Here is a 17150-nt window from a genome sequence, read left to right on the forward strand (position 1 = left end):
TCAGATAACAGTGAAGAACAGACTAACTCTCTGGAAGTTATTACTATAATGTCTATCAGAATGATAATTATAGTTTTATGAGATGCTTAGGTTATAACAGGTGCAATTATCTATCAAATAAGAATAAAAAATATATAAATAATTGGCAACGGCAACATCGTAATTCTAAATATTATAAAAGACCATCCAGTAAAAGACCTGATGTTACACTTTTTTGAATTGCTAAAACACTAAACCCTATTCTTGGCACCATATTTTAGTGGCCTGATCCCATTTTAAAATCATTCACTATTTTAGCAAAACCTTAAAGGAGCGGTATGTAGGATTGTGGCCAAAACTGGTACTGAAATTACAAAACTTCTGGCTAAAACTGGTACTGCAATCACACAACTGGTGGCCAATACACAACATGACAACATAAACATCAGTTGAGGGCTGCAACTCCACTTTTTAAATGACAATATTCTGGCCGGATCACTGTTGTCATTGATATAAGTATTTGAAATTAACATGATTTCTTAATGTCTAGTGACATATAAGGGCCATTTTATGATTAATTGATATACATTTCTTACATACTGTTCCTTTAAACATTTTTAGGTAGTTAGACACTATTTGCAAACTCATTCATTTTTTTGCAAAACTTAAAACACAAACTTCTCAACCACTAAAATAGATTTCACACTGCATTTCACACTGTTACATTCAAGTAAACCCAACAATTCAAAATTGTTCACACTTGTTTTTACCAATTGTGCACAATATAAACCAGCTCAGAGTGTACAAATGGTTCAGGTGTGTTGTATGTTTATACCAACAATGAATGAAAACAAAGTGAGAAAAAATGTAAGAAAGAGGTTGTGATGAGGAGGAAAAGTATAAAGAAGAAGTTCTGAAAGAAAAAGAGTATGATGAAGAGGTGGTAATGAGGAGAAATAATTTGAGAAAGAGGTGGTGATGAGGAGGAAGAGTGTGAGGAAGATGGGACGAAAAGGAGGAAGAGCATAAGGAAGAGATGGTGATGAGGAGGAAGAGTGTGAGGAAGAGGTGGTGGATGAGGATAAAAGGTATGAGGAAAATGTGGTGATGAAGAGAAAGAGTATGAGGAAGAGGTGGTGGATGAAGAGGAAGTGATTGAGAAAGTGGTCGTGATGAGGAGGAAGGGTATGAGGAAGAGGTGGTGGATGAGGATGAAGAGTATGAGGAAGAGGTGGTGGATTAGAAGAAAGTGATTAAGAAAGTGGTGGTGGTGATGAGGAGGAAGAGTATGAGGAAGAGGTGGTGGATGAGGAGGAAGTGATTGAGAAAGTGGTGGTGATGAGGAGGAAGAGTATGAGTTGGTGGATGAGGATGAAGGGTATGAGGAAGATGTGGTGATCAAGAGAAAGAGTATGATGAAGAGGTGGTGGATGAGGATAAAAGGTATGAGGAAAATGTGGTGATGAAGAGAAAGAGTATGAGGAAGAGGTGGTGGATGAAGAGGAAGTGATTGAGAAAGTGGTGGTGATGAGGAGGAAAGGTATGAGGAAGAGGTGGTGATGAGGAGAAAGAGTATGAGGAAGAGGTGGTGGATTAGAAGAAAGTGATTAAGAAAGTGGTGGTGGTGATGAGGAGGAAGAGTATGAGGAAGAGGTGGTGGATGAGGAGGAAGTGATTGAGAAAGTGGTGGTGATGAGGAGGAAGAGTATGAGTTGGTGGATGAGGATGAAGGGTATGAGGAAGATGTGGTGATGAAGAGAAAGAATATGAGGAAGAGGTGGTGGATGAGGATAAAAGGTATTAGGAAAATGTGGTGATGAAGAGAAAGAATATGAGGAAGAGGTGGTGGATGAAGAGGAAGTGATTGAGAAAGTGGTGGTGATGAGGAGGAAAGGTATGAGGAAGAGGTGGTGGATGAGGATGAAGAGTATGAGGAAGAGGTGGTGGATTAGAAGAAAGTGATTAAGAAAGTGGTGGTGGTGATGAGGAGGAAGAGTATGAGGAAGAGGTGGTGGATGAGGAGGAAGTGATTGAGAAAGTGGTGGTGATGAGGAGGAAGAGTATGAGTTGGTGGATGAGGATGAAGGGTATGAGGAAGAGGTGGTGATGATGAGGAGAAAGGGTATGAGGAAAGGGTGGTGATTAGGAGGCAGAGTATGAAGAAGAGGTGGTGGATGAGGAGGCAGAGTATGAGAAAGAGGTGGTGGATGAGGAGGAAGAGTATGAGGAAGAGGTTGTGGATGAGGATGAAGAGTATGATGAAGAAGTGGTGTATGATGATGAAAAGTATGAGGAAGATGTGGTGCTGAAGAGAAAGAGTATAAGGAAGAGGTGGTGGATGAGGAGAAAGTGATTGAGAAAGTGGTGGTGATGAGGAGGAAGGGTATGAGGAAGAGGTGGTGGATGAGGATGAAGAGTATGAGGAAGAGGTGGTGATGAGGAGAAAGAGTATGAGGAAGAGGTGGTGGATTAGAAGAAAGTGATTAAGAAAGTGGTGGTGATAAGGAGAAAAAGTATGAGGAAGAGGTGGTGATGTGGAGAAAGTGTATGAGGAAGAGGTGGTGGATGAGGATGAAGAGTATGAGGAAGAGGTGGTGATAAGTAGAAAAAGTATGAGGAAGAGTTATAAAAACTGTAAAATACCATGACTTTTTAATAACGCATATTTGATATGCTCATAAAGACAACAATATACAACGGTTCAAAATGCCTCTGCTGAGCATGAGTGAGGAAGGCAAGGCCTTTAAATTTCTTAAAACACATGACACTTACGAGGCAAATTGATGCAAATGAGTTGCCAATGTCGCTACTCTCTGTCCAGTTGAAAGCCTGCCTGATGGACGACAATATTTTCTAACAAACTAAATACATAAGTTTGGAAAGTTTTTTTATTGTTTTAATAATGATTAATTGTAAATCAAAGGTTCAAAATGAAGTTGAATGAACTTCATTTTTCCTGATTTCCCATTCGGCAAGGATAATGAGATGTCCAATTGTCAATTAATGTAACTAAAAAAAGACAATTTCATGGATAATTAATCAAAATATGTGACGCTACATAAATAACTCTAGAACGGCCAAATTTCAAGCTGGTATTTATAGCTTGTTAACTCAACACAAGGCAACAATCAACATCTTTTAATTGACAGCGTTAATATAGTGAAAACCCCAAATTAACATACCAAAGTAGCACAAATTATAAGTAAAAGTTAGCAAAGTGTCGGCACATATGAATCATACAAAGACTGCCCTGGCTTCAGGCTTTTAGATGAATCAGTCTGTGCATGGCTCGTGCGATATTTTAATTTAGTCCAATGAATAAGGTAGCACTTTAAATATTTTACTGTAGATGGAAACACCCAGCTGGGAGGTTTTAAGAAGCGTAATCTTAATCATGATTCTGCAAACTCTTAATGATGAGAACAAAGGGCACTAAAAAATTCATTAAACCGCCTCAAAGCATGCTGGGAAGGTATGGACGTAAAACCAGTTAGGCGGTTCTCTAGGTGGAACCCAGAGGAGAGGCAAAGTAATTAGGAAAGGCTACATGTTATAGGTGGAAAGTCTGACAAAGATAAGAAACCAAAATAAAACCCCATAATATACAGAGAGAGATATGAATGCATATAGTCCATGGAAACTAAATGTGTGACCTAGGTTTTGAAAGATTTTTTTTTATTGCATCCCTTGTCAAACTTGAACTACATGCTTCAAAAGGTACTCGCATATTCTGATATGAATAGCTCTATAAATTGCTTGTCAAAGCCACATCTGATGAGAGGTTTACCACTGAGGCAGTGCAGATGAATAGAAAAGTGCAAAAAAGCAGGGGTCAGGGGTTTTACTGAAAATGATATATATATGGTTTCTGAAATTGATACTGGGAAACAATTATGATTATATCTTGAGGGAATTGAATTGTCTGTGATTAGTAGTGTGAATGCAAGAGTTTGCTTCAAAGCTTTCTCTATAGGCTACTTTACCTTAACTTTTTATAAGTTTTCTCTTAACTTAAAACTTGAAACTGCATCAGTGCCGGCTAGTCGGGAACTGATGAGGGGGTGTTTAAAATACCAAGATGGGCTGATCACTTGAATGCATATAATTCCCCCAGCTAGAAAATACATATGGTAGGTTTCTTAAAGGCAGGATAGGCAGGAATTATCTAAAAAACATTTTTACAAATTTGTTTAAACTGTCTTTATATACCAATACATAATTAAATGTAAGTACTCTGAAAAAGACAGAATAAAACTCGAGTATCTGTAGACCTCTCACCACTGTTTTAAACACAGCTCATTATTTCCATTCGGGACGAAACAAATGATTGGCTTGCGCGACTATCACTCTCTCCCGCGACCATGGCTACCACTCCTGTTGCTACGGGATCTGCCCAGACATGCACACACCCGATAGATTTGAACGTGCACGAGGCACGAAATCTAGGAAGAGCAAAACTACGGCAGAGAAAAAGCATTCAGAACTCACAGTACTTGCATGTGCAGTAAGCGAAGGCAAAAAAAGGAATAAACGAAGAAATCAAACGAGAGTAAATATCGCATGGCTCGAGTCGACGATGCAGTAGCGGTATTGTCTCCCGAGTGTCAACAATGCTTTCATCACAGAAACTCTTCCATGCAAAACACCGTATATGTTACGAATCTTCCACGAAATTCACCTTCATCACAGTGTAACTGAAGGTAATAAAAAAACTTGTATCAATGCAACCTGTTTTTAGCTTTGTCTTATAAATATAACTAGCTAGTTTGTTAGCGAATCAAACTAAATATATTTAAAACTTTACCAGTATCGATATGCTAGCTTAATAGTGAGTACTAAAAGCTATCGTATTTGTTTATATTCATATTAGTGATAAAGTTAGATGTGTTATTAGATGTGATTCTGACATGATGTTACTACATGCACCGCGCTCCTTCCTCTCCGCTCGTCTGAGGTAAATGCTTGTAAACGCGCGTTCATGTGTTTTGGGGGCGTGGCTTTAGAAGAAACCCATTTGTCTTTTTTATCATAAATATTTTGATTGCTGAACTTAGCCGGGACTTCCCTGGCAGGATCACATTTGTTATTTTTTAGGTTTAGTCATCAAAAGTGCTTTTTTGTTAATTCTTTGAGTGATGTTCTGAACATCGAGGCTTTAAAATGTTATGAGGAATCATTTAACAAATATTTATCCGGCCTTTCATTTTAACTTAAAAAAATATAAAAATGCATCGTCTGTTTTGTCTTTGTTAATCACTTGAAAGGCAGGTTTGGTCACTTTATCAGAGCGCGTCACTGCGGTCACGTAACTAGTCTCGCGCATGTGCTTCACAACAGACACGGAAAAGAAGACAATGCTGAATAAAGTCGGCATTTTTTATATTTTTGGACCAAAATGTATTTTCGATGCTCAACACATAACTGACCCACTGATGTCACATGGACTACTTTGATGATGTTTTTATTACCTTTCTGGACATGGACAGTATACCGTAATGATTTTTGGCATAAAAGAGAAATCAATAATTTCGTCATATCTCTTTCTCTCTCTCTCTCTCTCTCTCTCTCTCTCTCTCTTTCTCTTTCTCTCTCGTCATCTGGAAAATGGAGAAGTAAGATGATTTTGGTGCTTCAGAGCTGTGAATAGCTGGTAAAGAAGCTATGAAGAGCTGTGGTGGCTCATTAAATGGCACGGAGAAGTTACTCCAGTCTTGTCAGAATAAAATCGTTATAAAGCTCAGTGCTTCTCACACGTCAGTCTCGAGAGTTTTCACATCTAGAAGGGTCTATGCGGGGGATAGAAACTTCAGAGTTGATCCAACTTAAGGTGTTAATGACACATGTCTAGTTTTGATTCAGGTTGTGGAGAAGAGGGAAACAACATCTGCTTATACACACAGAAAACAACTTCCACAAAAGAGCTACCATAAGAGATCTCTTTATTTTGTCAATTGTTTTTCCTAGCTAACAACGCCTTCCCATCATAACCTATATCAGAAAATCTCCTATATTATATATTACATATGAAATACCCCAAAGAGCTGTTTCAAATGAATTTAGAGCCCAATGAATCTTCCATAGATAAAACTTTGTGTCCTGAATCGCCTATTTTAAAAATAAATAGGCTGGAACGAATCACAAACTGTGCTCAGATTTACAACAAGCCAAATTTCAGTGTGAACCCAAACATTTCTCATCAAATACTTCCAAGACTAAACAAAAGTCCATGAGCAATAATACTCCAATGTTCTTGTTCTCGAGTGTCCTGAGTCTGCCTGTTGCCTCTGCATTTCCTCATCAAAATGAAAACAAGAGGAAACAAAGCCCCGCCATCCATCCCTGCCTTACAAAGCCACAAAAACATGTCAGACAATCGTACGTGGTCTTTTTCCACAGAACTCTCCTGACCTGAAAAAGCATCAAAGAAAAGCTAAAACATCCCGCGCTGTGTTTTGGGCAGGTTGTCACAGGAAATGTGCTGCACTCATGTTCATTATTAAACTGCATGAAAATGTAACCGAGCCTCTCAGATATCCGTCAGATCGCTAAAGCAGCTGCTATGTGACAGGCCAGACTTGTGGGTTGTGACTTGTGGTGAAGCGCCAAAGGAAACACGCAATAGTATGGGTTTAAAACAGAATAATAAAGAACATCAGCTAGTCGGGATAGGTTTTACCTGGCAGTCGCACGCTCCTCTCCCCCCTTGCATCATTTTGGATAGAGATGAGTCTCACTTTACTGCACTTTATTCTCTTTGAGAGATGACTCAATTCTCTAGGAATGAACTGCATGCACTTATGGTGATGTTAATTTGCATGCACTGGCACTGACATAGAAAATGTACAAAAGCTGTCACTGGGATGGTACCCTTTAAAAAAGTCTTATTTTGCATGTAGTAATTTCCCATCTTACAGGTTGGGTTTGGGTATCTGCCGTGATCTGGCTTTCTTTGGTGAGGCTGAACTGTACCTGAATCAGCTTTTTAAAATTCTTAAAGCTCACGTAACACACACTGTTTCTGCATTTCTGATGTTAATCTGGAGTACCTATAGAGTAGTATTACATCATTTATATCTCCGAAGAGTCTTTAGTTTAATCAGATTTATAAAAGAAAGATTAGCTTTACCGATTATTTCCGATAACGTACAGAAAAATGAAGAAAGAGGAGTTACTACTGCGGGAGGAGCGAGTGCAAGTCATGCAACACTATACAACACTGTTTAACTTATGACTCACTACATGTTCGTGTCATTTATATAATATGCACGCGCCTATTTCCAACATAACACAGAAGTCTTACTTACTGCATGCAACTCATGACCCGGTTGGGACTTTTCAATGAAATCAAGCATTAAACAAACACACACGCAAAACTCCTCTGCTACCCCGGATAATAAACTATATCCATTGTTTTCATAAGGCTGGTTTTCATCTACTTACATCCAAAAACACACTTCTTCTTTTGTGCCATTGTTGAGTTTTGAAATTAAACAAAGCTGTCACGTGATGTGATGTTTGCAAGTTCTTGCGTCTCCCACTGATTGACGGGTGGGCGGGGTTTCTGGGGGAAGTGCCCATAAAAAGTAGTGATACATATAGAAACCCCTAAAACGTCAGATGGACCTGTAATCGAAAAAACTTTCCAAAACTTGTACGAACGCTGGTGAAGTGCATTCAGCACAGAAATACTCAACCCATCTGCTTTGCCCAACTGCTTTTTTAACACTTTGCTTACGTTTAGCATCATGAAACAACTCTATAACTGTGTTGATAAATCAGAATGCATAATACCATTGAACCACACCTTTAAAGTGCATGTAGCCTATGCCCAGATAAAATGCTGTTTTACATTTTTTTTTTGTGAATTTATGTAGACATGATCAATAGTAAATGAACATAAACATCTGTTTTAAACTAAAATATATCTGCCAACCTGTTTTCTGTAATAATAGCACAGCAATAACTGACTTGAATGCAAATCCTATTCAAAATCGACCTAATTTACCTATAGAGGTGTGTTTGGGAGTCTGGCATCACCTCCTCCCCCCCCAAAAAAAAAAAACTCAATAAAGAGCTAACAACAATATTTAGATTTTTTCTTGTTAAGATAAGAGATAAAAAAAACTTCCAATCATTTTAAAGAGTAACTAAACCCTAAACAATTTTTTTTAGTTAATGATCTGTAATGCTGCGTTTACACCAGCCGCGGCAGAGGCGTGAAGCGCGATTGATTTCAATGTTAAGTCAATGTGAACACGCGTTGACGTGCGTCTAGAGGTCTTGCGGCACAAATGAGGCGTTTGGCGCGGAAGACGCAATTCTGCCTCGTTCGCGCGAATGGTGCATTTTGTCATTTTGCATTCGACGCAAAATTGCGGCTGACGCCCGAGTTGAAAATTTTTTACTTTAGCGGAATTCGTGCTGCATTAACCAATCAGGAGCCTGCTTGCTGCTGTGTCACTCATTCAACCTGAGTCACTCATTCAACCTAAAGGAACGCTTGATATTGTCCGTGAGCAGTCACCCGGAGATATACGACACAAGTTCTTATTTTTATAGAGACAGGAATAAAAGGACCTCGCTTGGAAGAGTGTCAGTGAGGACATTGGGCAACCTGGTAAGTTGTAATACACATTTTACTTTTGAGTCACGTTACGTTTATCGACCCCTGCCATTTATTTTCCCCCTATAGTAAGGTTACCAAATACAAACCAACATCAATCATCTTGCAAACAGACATCCGCATAGCACTTGCGCCCTCCCACAAGAAGTGGGTTTTGCCTCTGAAACGCGTGAAATGCTTGCTTTTTTCACGCGTCTACTTCGCTCTAGACGTGCGAATGCATTCAAACTGTTCAAGCGGCAAAGGCGTGGTAGACACAATTTTGACGCCTCAAACGCGGTTGGTGTAAACGCAGAAAAATAATGTGGCTTTATTAGTGCTGTTCAATGATTTGAGTAACGTTTTTGACATTTTGGTATAATTTTGCCTTGCCTTGCCTTGCCTATAAAGTGTTTCAATGCTACAATATATGGTGTAGAAACATCTGAGTGCTGAACGGTGGCTACTGCAGTTGAATTTCCCTATTGGATGTTGCTGTACTACGTGATGTAAATGGCACGGCGTGACGTAAGCTAGTTCAAGCTCACCACGGCCTTGTTACGATCTCACCACTCCCTTGGTACGAGCCCAGTTCGTCCCCTCTATCTCTGTTGGGGTCTGCCCGCTTTTCTAGCATTTTTCAAGTATTGCCAGTGGGTGGAGTCAGGCTCTGACCAGGGGTTTGGTTACTCTTTAAGGTTTGCATGTATCTCAGAATGCAATCAGTCAGAATAGTGTTTTGTTTATTAGTGCCGATCCCTATAAAGATTTCCATTCCAGACACTACAATATCAAACATCGTTTCATTTCCTGCCCTTCTTCCTCCTCAGCATCAGTGTTATTTCCTCCGGTCTAAAATTAATTGTCACCGCACTGAGATATTCTATGAGGGATTAATGAACTTGGCTCAGCCTCCTTTTGTCCGGCTGGAGATCCAGCGCTTTCATCTGGCCCAATTAAGCACCATTAAACCGAACTTGCTTATGGTCACTTTTAATTTACTTCTTGCCATTCCACATAATTAGAGCTTACATTAGACCCGACCCCTCAAAAGGTGCGGAAAGCACCACAGAGGGTACACTTTGGGGCATAGGGGCCGAGCAGTCTTTTCAAAGGCTGTCTAAACCCACTGCCTCCAAATGAGATCAGAGCATTTGAGATATGGCTTCTCGATAATGTTAACTTTCCCTCCGTACTGTCTAGTCTTCCTATGCTCATCTCCTCCCCATGCCACACCAATCTAACCATGTGAAGTGTATGGATAAACTGCTGCAGGAAATTGAATCAGAAACTTTGTTTAAAGATTCATCTATGAATTTTCATGATGGCCTTTCAGCCAGCTGAGCGCAGAGGACATCAGAGTGCCCGGGTTATTAAAGGAGCCTTCATAATGAGTCTTTCTGTGTCATTAGATGTTCATTGGTGACGTATTTCACAGGTTGTGGAGTCCAGGGCGGTCGGCTTTGAGATCAAATAAAGATGCATAATTGTTCCACTAATAATTTTATATAAAAAGGGTGTTTTCCATCCTTTCGTACTGTACTTGTGCACTGATGATGATGACGAAAGATGAACGCAAGTGCACCGGGCTTCAATAAAATAAAGTGAGTGTGAAGCCAGACCAACGCTGCATGGGGTGCTCAATGTAAAAACCACCTACATGTTGCGTTGGGCAATGCTCTGCCACATGCATACATGTAATTATAAATGTGCCACACTTAATAGTTCTCCCTACTTGCTTCCTGTGCACCACACCATAGCAAGACAACTGTAATACACAGTAGCTGCCAGTGGATAATTGTTATAATTCATACTTCAAACAGAGATAAATGCACTCCACAATCCTCAATTTCAGAACAATCTCTCTATTAAAATGGGTGAGTGCTAGTCAGCTGTCACCTCTGGGGAAAAGTTAAAGCTCATCATTGCTTCACCTGAAAGTGGCTTTAAGGATCTGTCCTGATGTAATCTCTTTAGTGTGGTTATTGTAGCCGTAGAAAAGGTCCCCAAACACAGTCTGGTTGGCGGGGATGTCAGCTGTATCTCCGCAGTCCACTCCCTCAGTGCACGCCTCTGACAGCGGCTGACAGGATCTGCCATCTGCTCCTCGCTTGTAATCTTCAATACACCTACACAAAAAAAGCAAAAATGATACAGAAGACAGGACTGTAATTGTTAGTCAAAGTAAAAGGAATGTAGTTGTGAACTACACTACTAGTCAAAAGTTTAGACTAATCAAATTTTTACCTATTATTTTCACTAAAAAAAGTTATTTTCACTCTCAGCATTGGGTCAAACAATTTAACCTATACTCTCAGAAAAAAGGTACAAGAAGGTACAAAAGTTGTTTCTGGGGCGGTACCTTTTCAAAAAGTACACTTTTGTGCTAATGGTGCATATTGGTACCCTTAAAGGTACACCAGCATTGGGTCAAAGGGACGAGCCCAGCCCGCTGGGTTGTAATGTTACCCATGCTGGGTTGTTTTACCCGAGTGTTGGCTCAAATACAGTATAACAATTTGAAAAAAGTGGTTGAGAATGATTTGCCTAAAAACGTTTGAGAATCTGACACAGTCGATCAATTTAAGTCTAAACTAAAGCCATTTCTCTTTAACATAGTATTCACATAATTTGTCTAGTAAATTTACTTATCCCGCAATAGTTTGCGTGTCCGGAAAAAGCATTCACATAACTCGTCTGGGTAATATACTAATGCCGCAATAGTTAGCCTGTCTGGAACCAATCTGATATTAAACCACAATACTGTGTGACACTTGCATTACATGTTTTTTTTTTCAACCCCTGGGGAGTCTGCTGACATTGGCTTACAACTTAGCACCCTTTTACATAGGTTACATTTTTACTACGCTCGCTAGTATGATTAATCTTAACTGCTGTATTCTGCTGTTTATGTTTTTAAGATTTTTTTGTGTTTTTTCCTGCATCTATTAATGTAAAGCTGCTTTGAAAAAATTTAACAATTGTGAAAAGCGCTATATAAATAAAATTGAATTGAATTGAAAAAACATTCTGGGTTAATTTCAACCCAGCTGCTGGGCTATGACCCAATGCTGAAAATAACCCAGCATGCATACATGGTACCTTAGAGCTACATACTGATACCTCAACCTGTACCAAAATGGCACATACCTGTATAAGTTTCTGAGTGTGTGCTGGGTTGTTTAAAAAAACATTGGGGTTTATTTAACCCAATGGTTCCGATTGTCTCTTTTTCACCCAACACTGGGTTGAAAATAACCTAGGATTTTTTTGTGTGTTCCAGGTTTTTATAAAAAAACAGTACAATTACAGTAGGTTATCAAAACTGTGAAATGAGAAAAAGGTAAATAAGGAAATTATGCTTTGACAAAGGAAAATTTGAACCATCTTATAACTGACACTTTTATATACTCTAAAAATGCTGGGCCATTTTAAACCAAGCACTGGGTCAAAAAGAAATAAACTTAACCTGCTGGGTTGCACTTATACGGACACTCCACTTAAAAAAAATATATATGCTAATTTTTCAGCTTCCCTAGAGTAAAACATTTGATTTTTACCGTTTTGGAATCCATTCAGCCGATCTCGGTACCACTTTTAGCATAGCTTAGCCACTGAAGCTGATTAGACAATTAGCATTGTGCTCAAAAATAAACAGAGTTTCGATATTTTTCCTATTTAAAACTTGACTCTTCTGTAGTTAGATTGTGTACTAAGACTGATGGAAAATTAAAAGTTGGGATTTTCTAGGCCGATATTCTGACCTAATAATATTTAATAATATACTTTGCTGCCGTAACATGGCTGCAGGAGGTGCAATGATATTACACAGTCCCTGAAAATAGTCCTCTATTGAAAGTTACCAAGGGGACTATTTTCAGGCACTGCGTAATATCATTGCGCCTCCTGCAGCCATGGTATGGAAGCAAAGTCCTTAATTACTCTTTGGTTATCATTTTTGAGCGTGATGCTAATGGTCTAATCAGATTCAATGTATTATGCTAAGCTATGCTAAAAGTTGTACCGCCAGACACGGAGATCGACTGAATGGATTCCAAAACTGTAAAAATCAAATGAGCTGCATATTTTGGATGCAAAATGAGTGTCCCTTCAAAGTTGGGTTGTTTAAACCACTGTTGGGTGGTTTATATACTATAAAGAGTGAAAAGTTGCATCAACTTTTACTTTTACAAAAATTTCTTGTTGGTAAAAATCAGTTTATTTAACTTAAAATTTCAATTTAGTTTCACTTTTTTAGATGTTACCAATTGAATTAACTTTTTTATTTGAACCAACTTTTCAATTTTTCGAGTGTACTGTAAACATTACCTTTGTTAACTCAACGGCTGGCTTTGTCTCTTTTTGACCCAACACTGGGTTAAGCCAGCATTTTATAGTGTCCTTGAGATTTCAGCACTGCACACAATTTACATTCTCTAAAGCAACTTTAAGGACCCACCTGGAACGTTTCTTAAACAGTTTGAAAAATGCATTGGACTGTTGTGGTTTTTCCTTACTATCTGATCCAACTCAAAAAATATGTTGGTCTCCATTTATAATGCATTTGATGATAAAAATAAAAATCCATACGTTTTAATGGTGTAACTATTAAGCACTACAACGTGTTTCTGTAGGAATATGAAATAATATATTACAATGAATGAGCAATATAAGACATTATGAATACATTAGGGAAAAAATCACAGTAAATAGCCATATTCTCACATCTTCTCCCCTGCCAAAGCACCCTTTTCAACCCTTTTTGCGAGTCTCAAATATAAATGTCTTCCAGGGTATCTCTTTGACTAAAGGTGGCAAATGTGCATAATTCTCTTTCCCCCATGAGATCCTGATAATGTAAAACACTAAATCATTCCTATACGGTATTAAAATGTTTGTGCCATAAGTGTAAAGAAAGGTTGTTTCCTAAACAACAACAATGTGAAGTAAAGGTTTAACATTCAAAACTACTAAATGTAATGATCCATCTCAAATTCAGGTTTGACAACTCTCTTTGTTTGTTGAATACGCAACCACCATTTACCATCAGCAAAACAGTATCATCCTTACAGTGTGACACATCACAACAGTCGCTTGTATTTATGGAACTTGCAAACGCATCTGTCATCTCATATCTGAACCGCACAGGTGGCAGAGAGAAAGAGGTGTCACAGCTTAAATGCTCAATCTCACTTTTCTCTATAGCGCCACAGTTTTCCCGGACGCTGTCATCAGGGTAGGTGCGACACATCTTCTCAGTAGCGCAGAAAATGCTTTAAGTGGCTTCATATTGCCTGTCACATTATCAGGATCTCATGGGGGGAAAGAGAATTATGCGCATTTGCCACCTATAGTCAAAGAGATACCTGTAGAAGACATTTGTATTGGGGACTCGCAGAAAGGGTTGAAAGGGTGCTTTGAAGATGTGAGAATATGGCTATTTACTGTGATTGGGTCGTGTTCTCTACAGTAGATGGGACGCAAGAGACCGGCGGTCTAAAGGATGGGTAGTGTTGTGTGATGCATTTGATTTCAAAAGCACTTTCAGGACAGGACAGGACTGACTGATGATAAAGAGCAACAACTAGGTCATTTGGGTTTGGTGTTACCTTGAAAGAAAGGAATTGAGTTCATGATTTAGATGTCCTATCTAACAATCTGCTGGAGTCTAGAATATACAGAACTGCTCTTGAGAGCTTTCAACCATAAAACTGATGCTTCAAGAGAAGGCTCTTTTCATGAATGTTCACTAAATTATGCTTTTTCACTCTTTTTAAATAGCAGACAACAATACATGCCCAGTGCCCAATATCTAATTTATGGCCCCTTTTATGTTTGTTTGTCTGTGCTGCCTTGCATAAAGGGGTTGGAATGGACATACAGCGCATTATTGCTGGTAAAGCCAATCTATAATTTTTATTAAAAAATATCAATTTTAAGCAGCAAAAAAATGTAGTAACTCTAAATTTTAGTTTCAAAAGATTACCAAATGGATCCAGGTGAATATTAGTTTTGCACTTAGTGCATGAATAGTAGAATATTCGATCTGAAATAATAATTTGAATAGAAAAAAATGCTATTTGAATGTTTGTTTGTTTTTAATGCATCACCGCAGGGCTAGGGCTACTGTTCATTTAATGTTTTTCCCTTCACCTGAAGGGAAAAAGTTATACTCCATATAATGTACAAACCAGAAATTAAGCTTTGTTTTTGCACCGGCCTAATAAAGGGATAATGGTGCCGAATGGTGATCAACAGTAAAAATGACACATTTTACTTCTTTGCAACAGGAAAAAACACTAACAATCAAGAATGCATGATTATATTGTGTCATGGCTTTGCAATCAAAAAATGTCATTATAATGGAAGTCAATGGGGCAAAACAGTACGGTAAGTGAGGGAGAAACAAATAAAATCTGATGCTGCACAAAATCTAATAGTGCATCAAAGCCAATGTTTTTACTAATCTTTGACATGCCCAACCAAGACTGTAAAAAAAGTAAAAAAAAAAAAAAATCCAGTCCACAATAACTTTTATATTGAAAATCTGTCATTTTGTGTTTTTTCCCAAATCAGTGACACCCTTTATGAACTTGGCAATTACATAGTTAAAATCATGGATTTTTTTGTAAACATTTGATTTATGCAAAAATAATAATAATAATAATCTGATACATTTTTACAGTTGTTTAATTTAGTGAATGTTTTCATATACGAACAAGACAAAAGGCTAGTAAATTTGCCCCCAGTGTTTTTGAAAAATTTCAAAGCATATGTGTCAATATAAGATTTGTCACCAAAAATCATTGCATTTGCTGAAACACAGAGAAATTTGTGGCTAAATTAAGACAAAAAAAAAAAAACATAGTGGATGAAGACATCCACAACAACACATAAAGTTTAATAAGTTACAGTAACTCATCACTTGACAAGATAGTTGAAATGATTTTTAAATACAAGTTGATTACACTTAAAAATGTAAGTGGAAAATATTTTTTACAGTGCATATCCTAAATGTAAAGTATATTATAGAGGGAAACATGAGAGCAGTGTCTCTGTGGCATGTGTCTCAGACACAAACTGACAATTTGTACTAAGCTAAAAATAGTTGTTGTAAGATGTTGCGGACATGTTTGTGAGCTACACGTAATTAACTAAATTACCCATAATGCACTAACTGTGAATTTGAGGCAGTTATTCAAAACTAATGAAATAGACCAGGAGTTCAATGCTATTCAATTAATCAAACAGCGATCAAGAAAGACAGAATTGTTAAGAAAGCCTTGTTAACACTACAGATCCAGCTATCAAACAGAAAAGTTTGTTAACAGAAGGCAACACTTGGTAGTGTATGTGAGCGTGTTTGTCAGCGTGTTTGTGAGTGTTCTCACCCGCAGAACATCTGGATGTTGTAGAGAGTGGGGTCCTCCTCTAGAGGTGCCAGCTGCTGTAGGCACAGCTGCTCACAGCCCCCATTGAAGCCATCAGAACAGTCGATACCAATGTGGTGGTCATAGCAACCAGTGCCATCCTTCATCGGACTCAAACCCGGAGGACACTGAGGGTAAAATAGATAAATAAAAAATGTTTTTTATTTCAATTTTCATTTCAAATTTCATTTATCACAATTTGTATTGTTTTTACAATGCTTATTCAACCCGTAAGTTTTGAATTTCATCACTGAGCCCACAGCATGAGTTATTATTGCACAAGAAAAATATGTACGTTTTCGTTGGGAAGCTGAAATTTGAACATTGATGAAACTCTATATAACCAGAGTATTTGATAAAAACAACTTGGTATGTTGATAATCTATGCTAATAGTATGTGGCAGTAAGTTATGTGGGATGCACTATTTAGGGTAGAAACGTTCTGCCATAGTAATGTTTGCCGTCTCACGTGGTTACCATTTACTGATTTGAACAAAATAATATTACAGAGCTATGTTCTGAAATTTTTATACTGTAAACCTCCATTTTGACATTGTGTGTTGTACATATCTATGGGGCTGTATTATAAAGACAATGATGATCATTTATTTGTATAGCACAATTAAAAGCAATGAATGTTGACAAATGTGCTTTCCACAACATAATCAAATTCATACTAAAAATAACAAACAAAACAAATAACAAAAATTTACTATAAATTACAGAAAATCACATGATTATTACTCATGACACAATGTCATTCAAATGCTTTTAAAAATAAAAATGTTTTTAGTCTAAAAAATTAGAACAGTGTTGCCATGTCCATGTCTTTTTTTGGGCTTACATACCGTTGTAGCGCTTAAAGGAATAGTCTACTCATTTTCAATATTAAAATATGTTATTACCTTAACTAAGAATTGTTGATACATCCCTCTATCATCTGTGTGCGTGCACGTAAGCGCTGGAGCGCGCTGCGACGCTTCGATAGCATTTAGCTTAGCCCCATTCATTCAATGGTACCATTTAGAGATAAAGTTAGAAGTGACCAAACACATCAACGTTTTTCCTATTTAAGACGAGTAGTTATACGAGCAAGTTTGGTGGTACAAAATAAAACGTAGCGCTTTTCTAAGCGGATT

At 38.0% G+C, this 17150-nt stretch overlaps 1 protein-coding gene across 4 annotated transcripts in view; it reads right to left on the minus strand.

Moving 5' to 3' along the window:
* The window catches only part of astn1 (astrotactin 1), a 356183-nt gene that overhangs the window by 162162 nt on the left and 176871 nt on the right, over positions 1-17150 (minus strand). For all 4 annotated transcript variants that reach the window (XM_073874209.1, XM_073874213.1, XM_073874207.1 and 1 more), the window contains 2 exons: positions 15973-16139; positions 10516-10710 (listed from right to left, as the gene is read on the minus strand). In XM_073874209.1, coding sequence (XP_073730310.1) covers positions 10516-10710; positions 15973-16139 — 362 coding nt within the window. The remainder of the gene's footprint in view (positions 1-10515; positions 10711-15972; positions 16140-17150) is intronic.

The sequence above is a fragment of the Misgurnus anguillicaudatus genome, chromosome 2, assembly GCF_027580225.2.
Source record: "Misgurnus anguillicaudatus chromosome 2, ASM2758022v2, whole genome shotgun sequence".
Classification (NCBI taxonomy): Eukaryota; Metazoa; Chordata; class Actinopteri; order Cypriniformes; family Cobitidae; genus Misgurnus; species Misgurnus anguillicaudatus.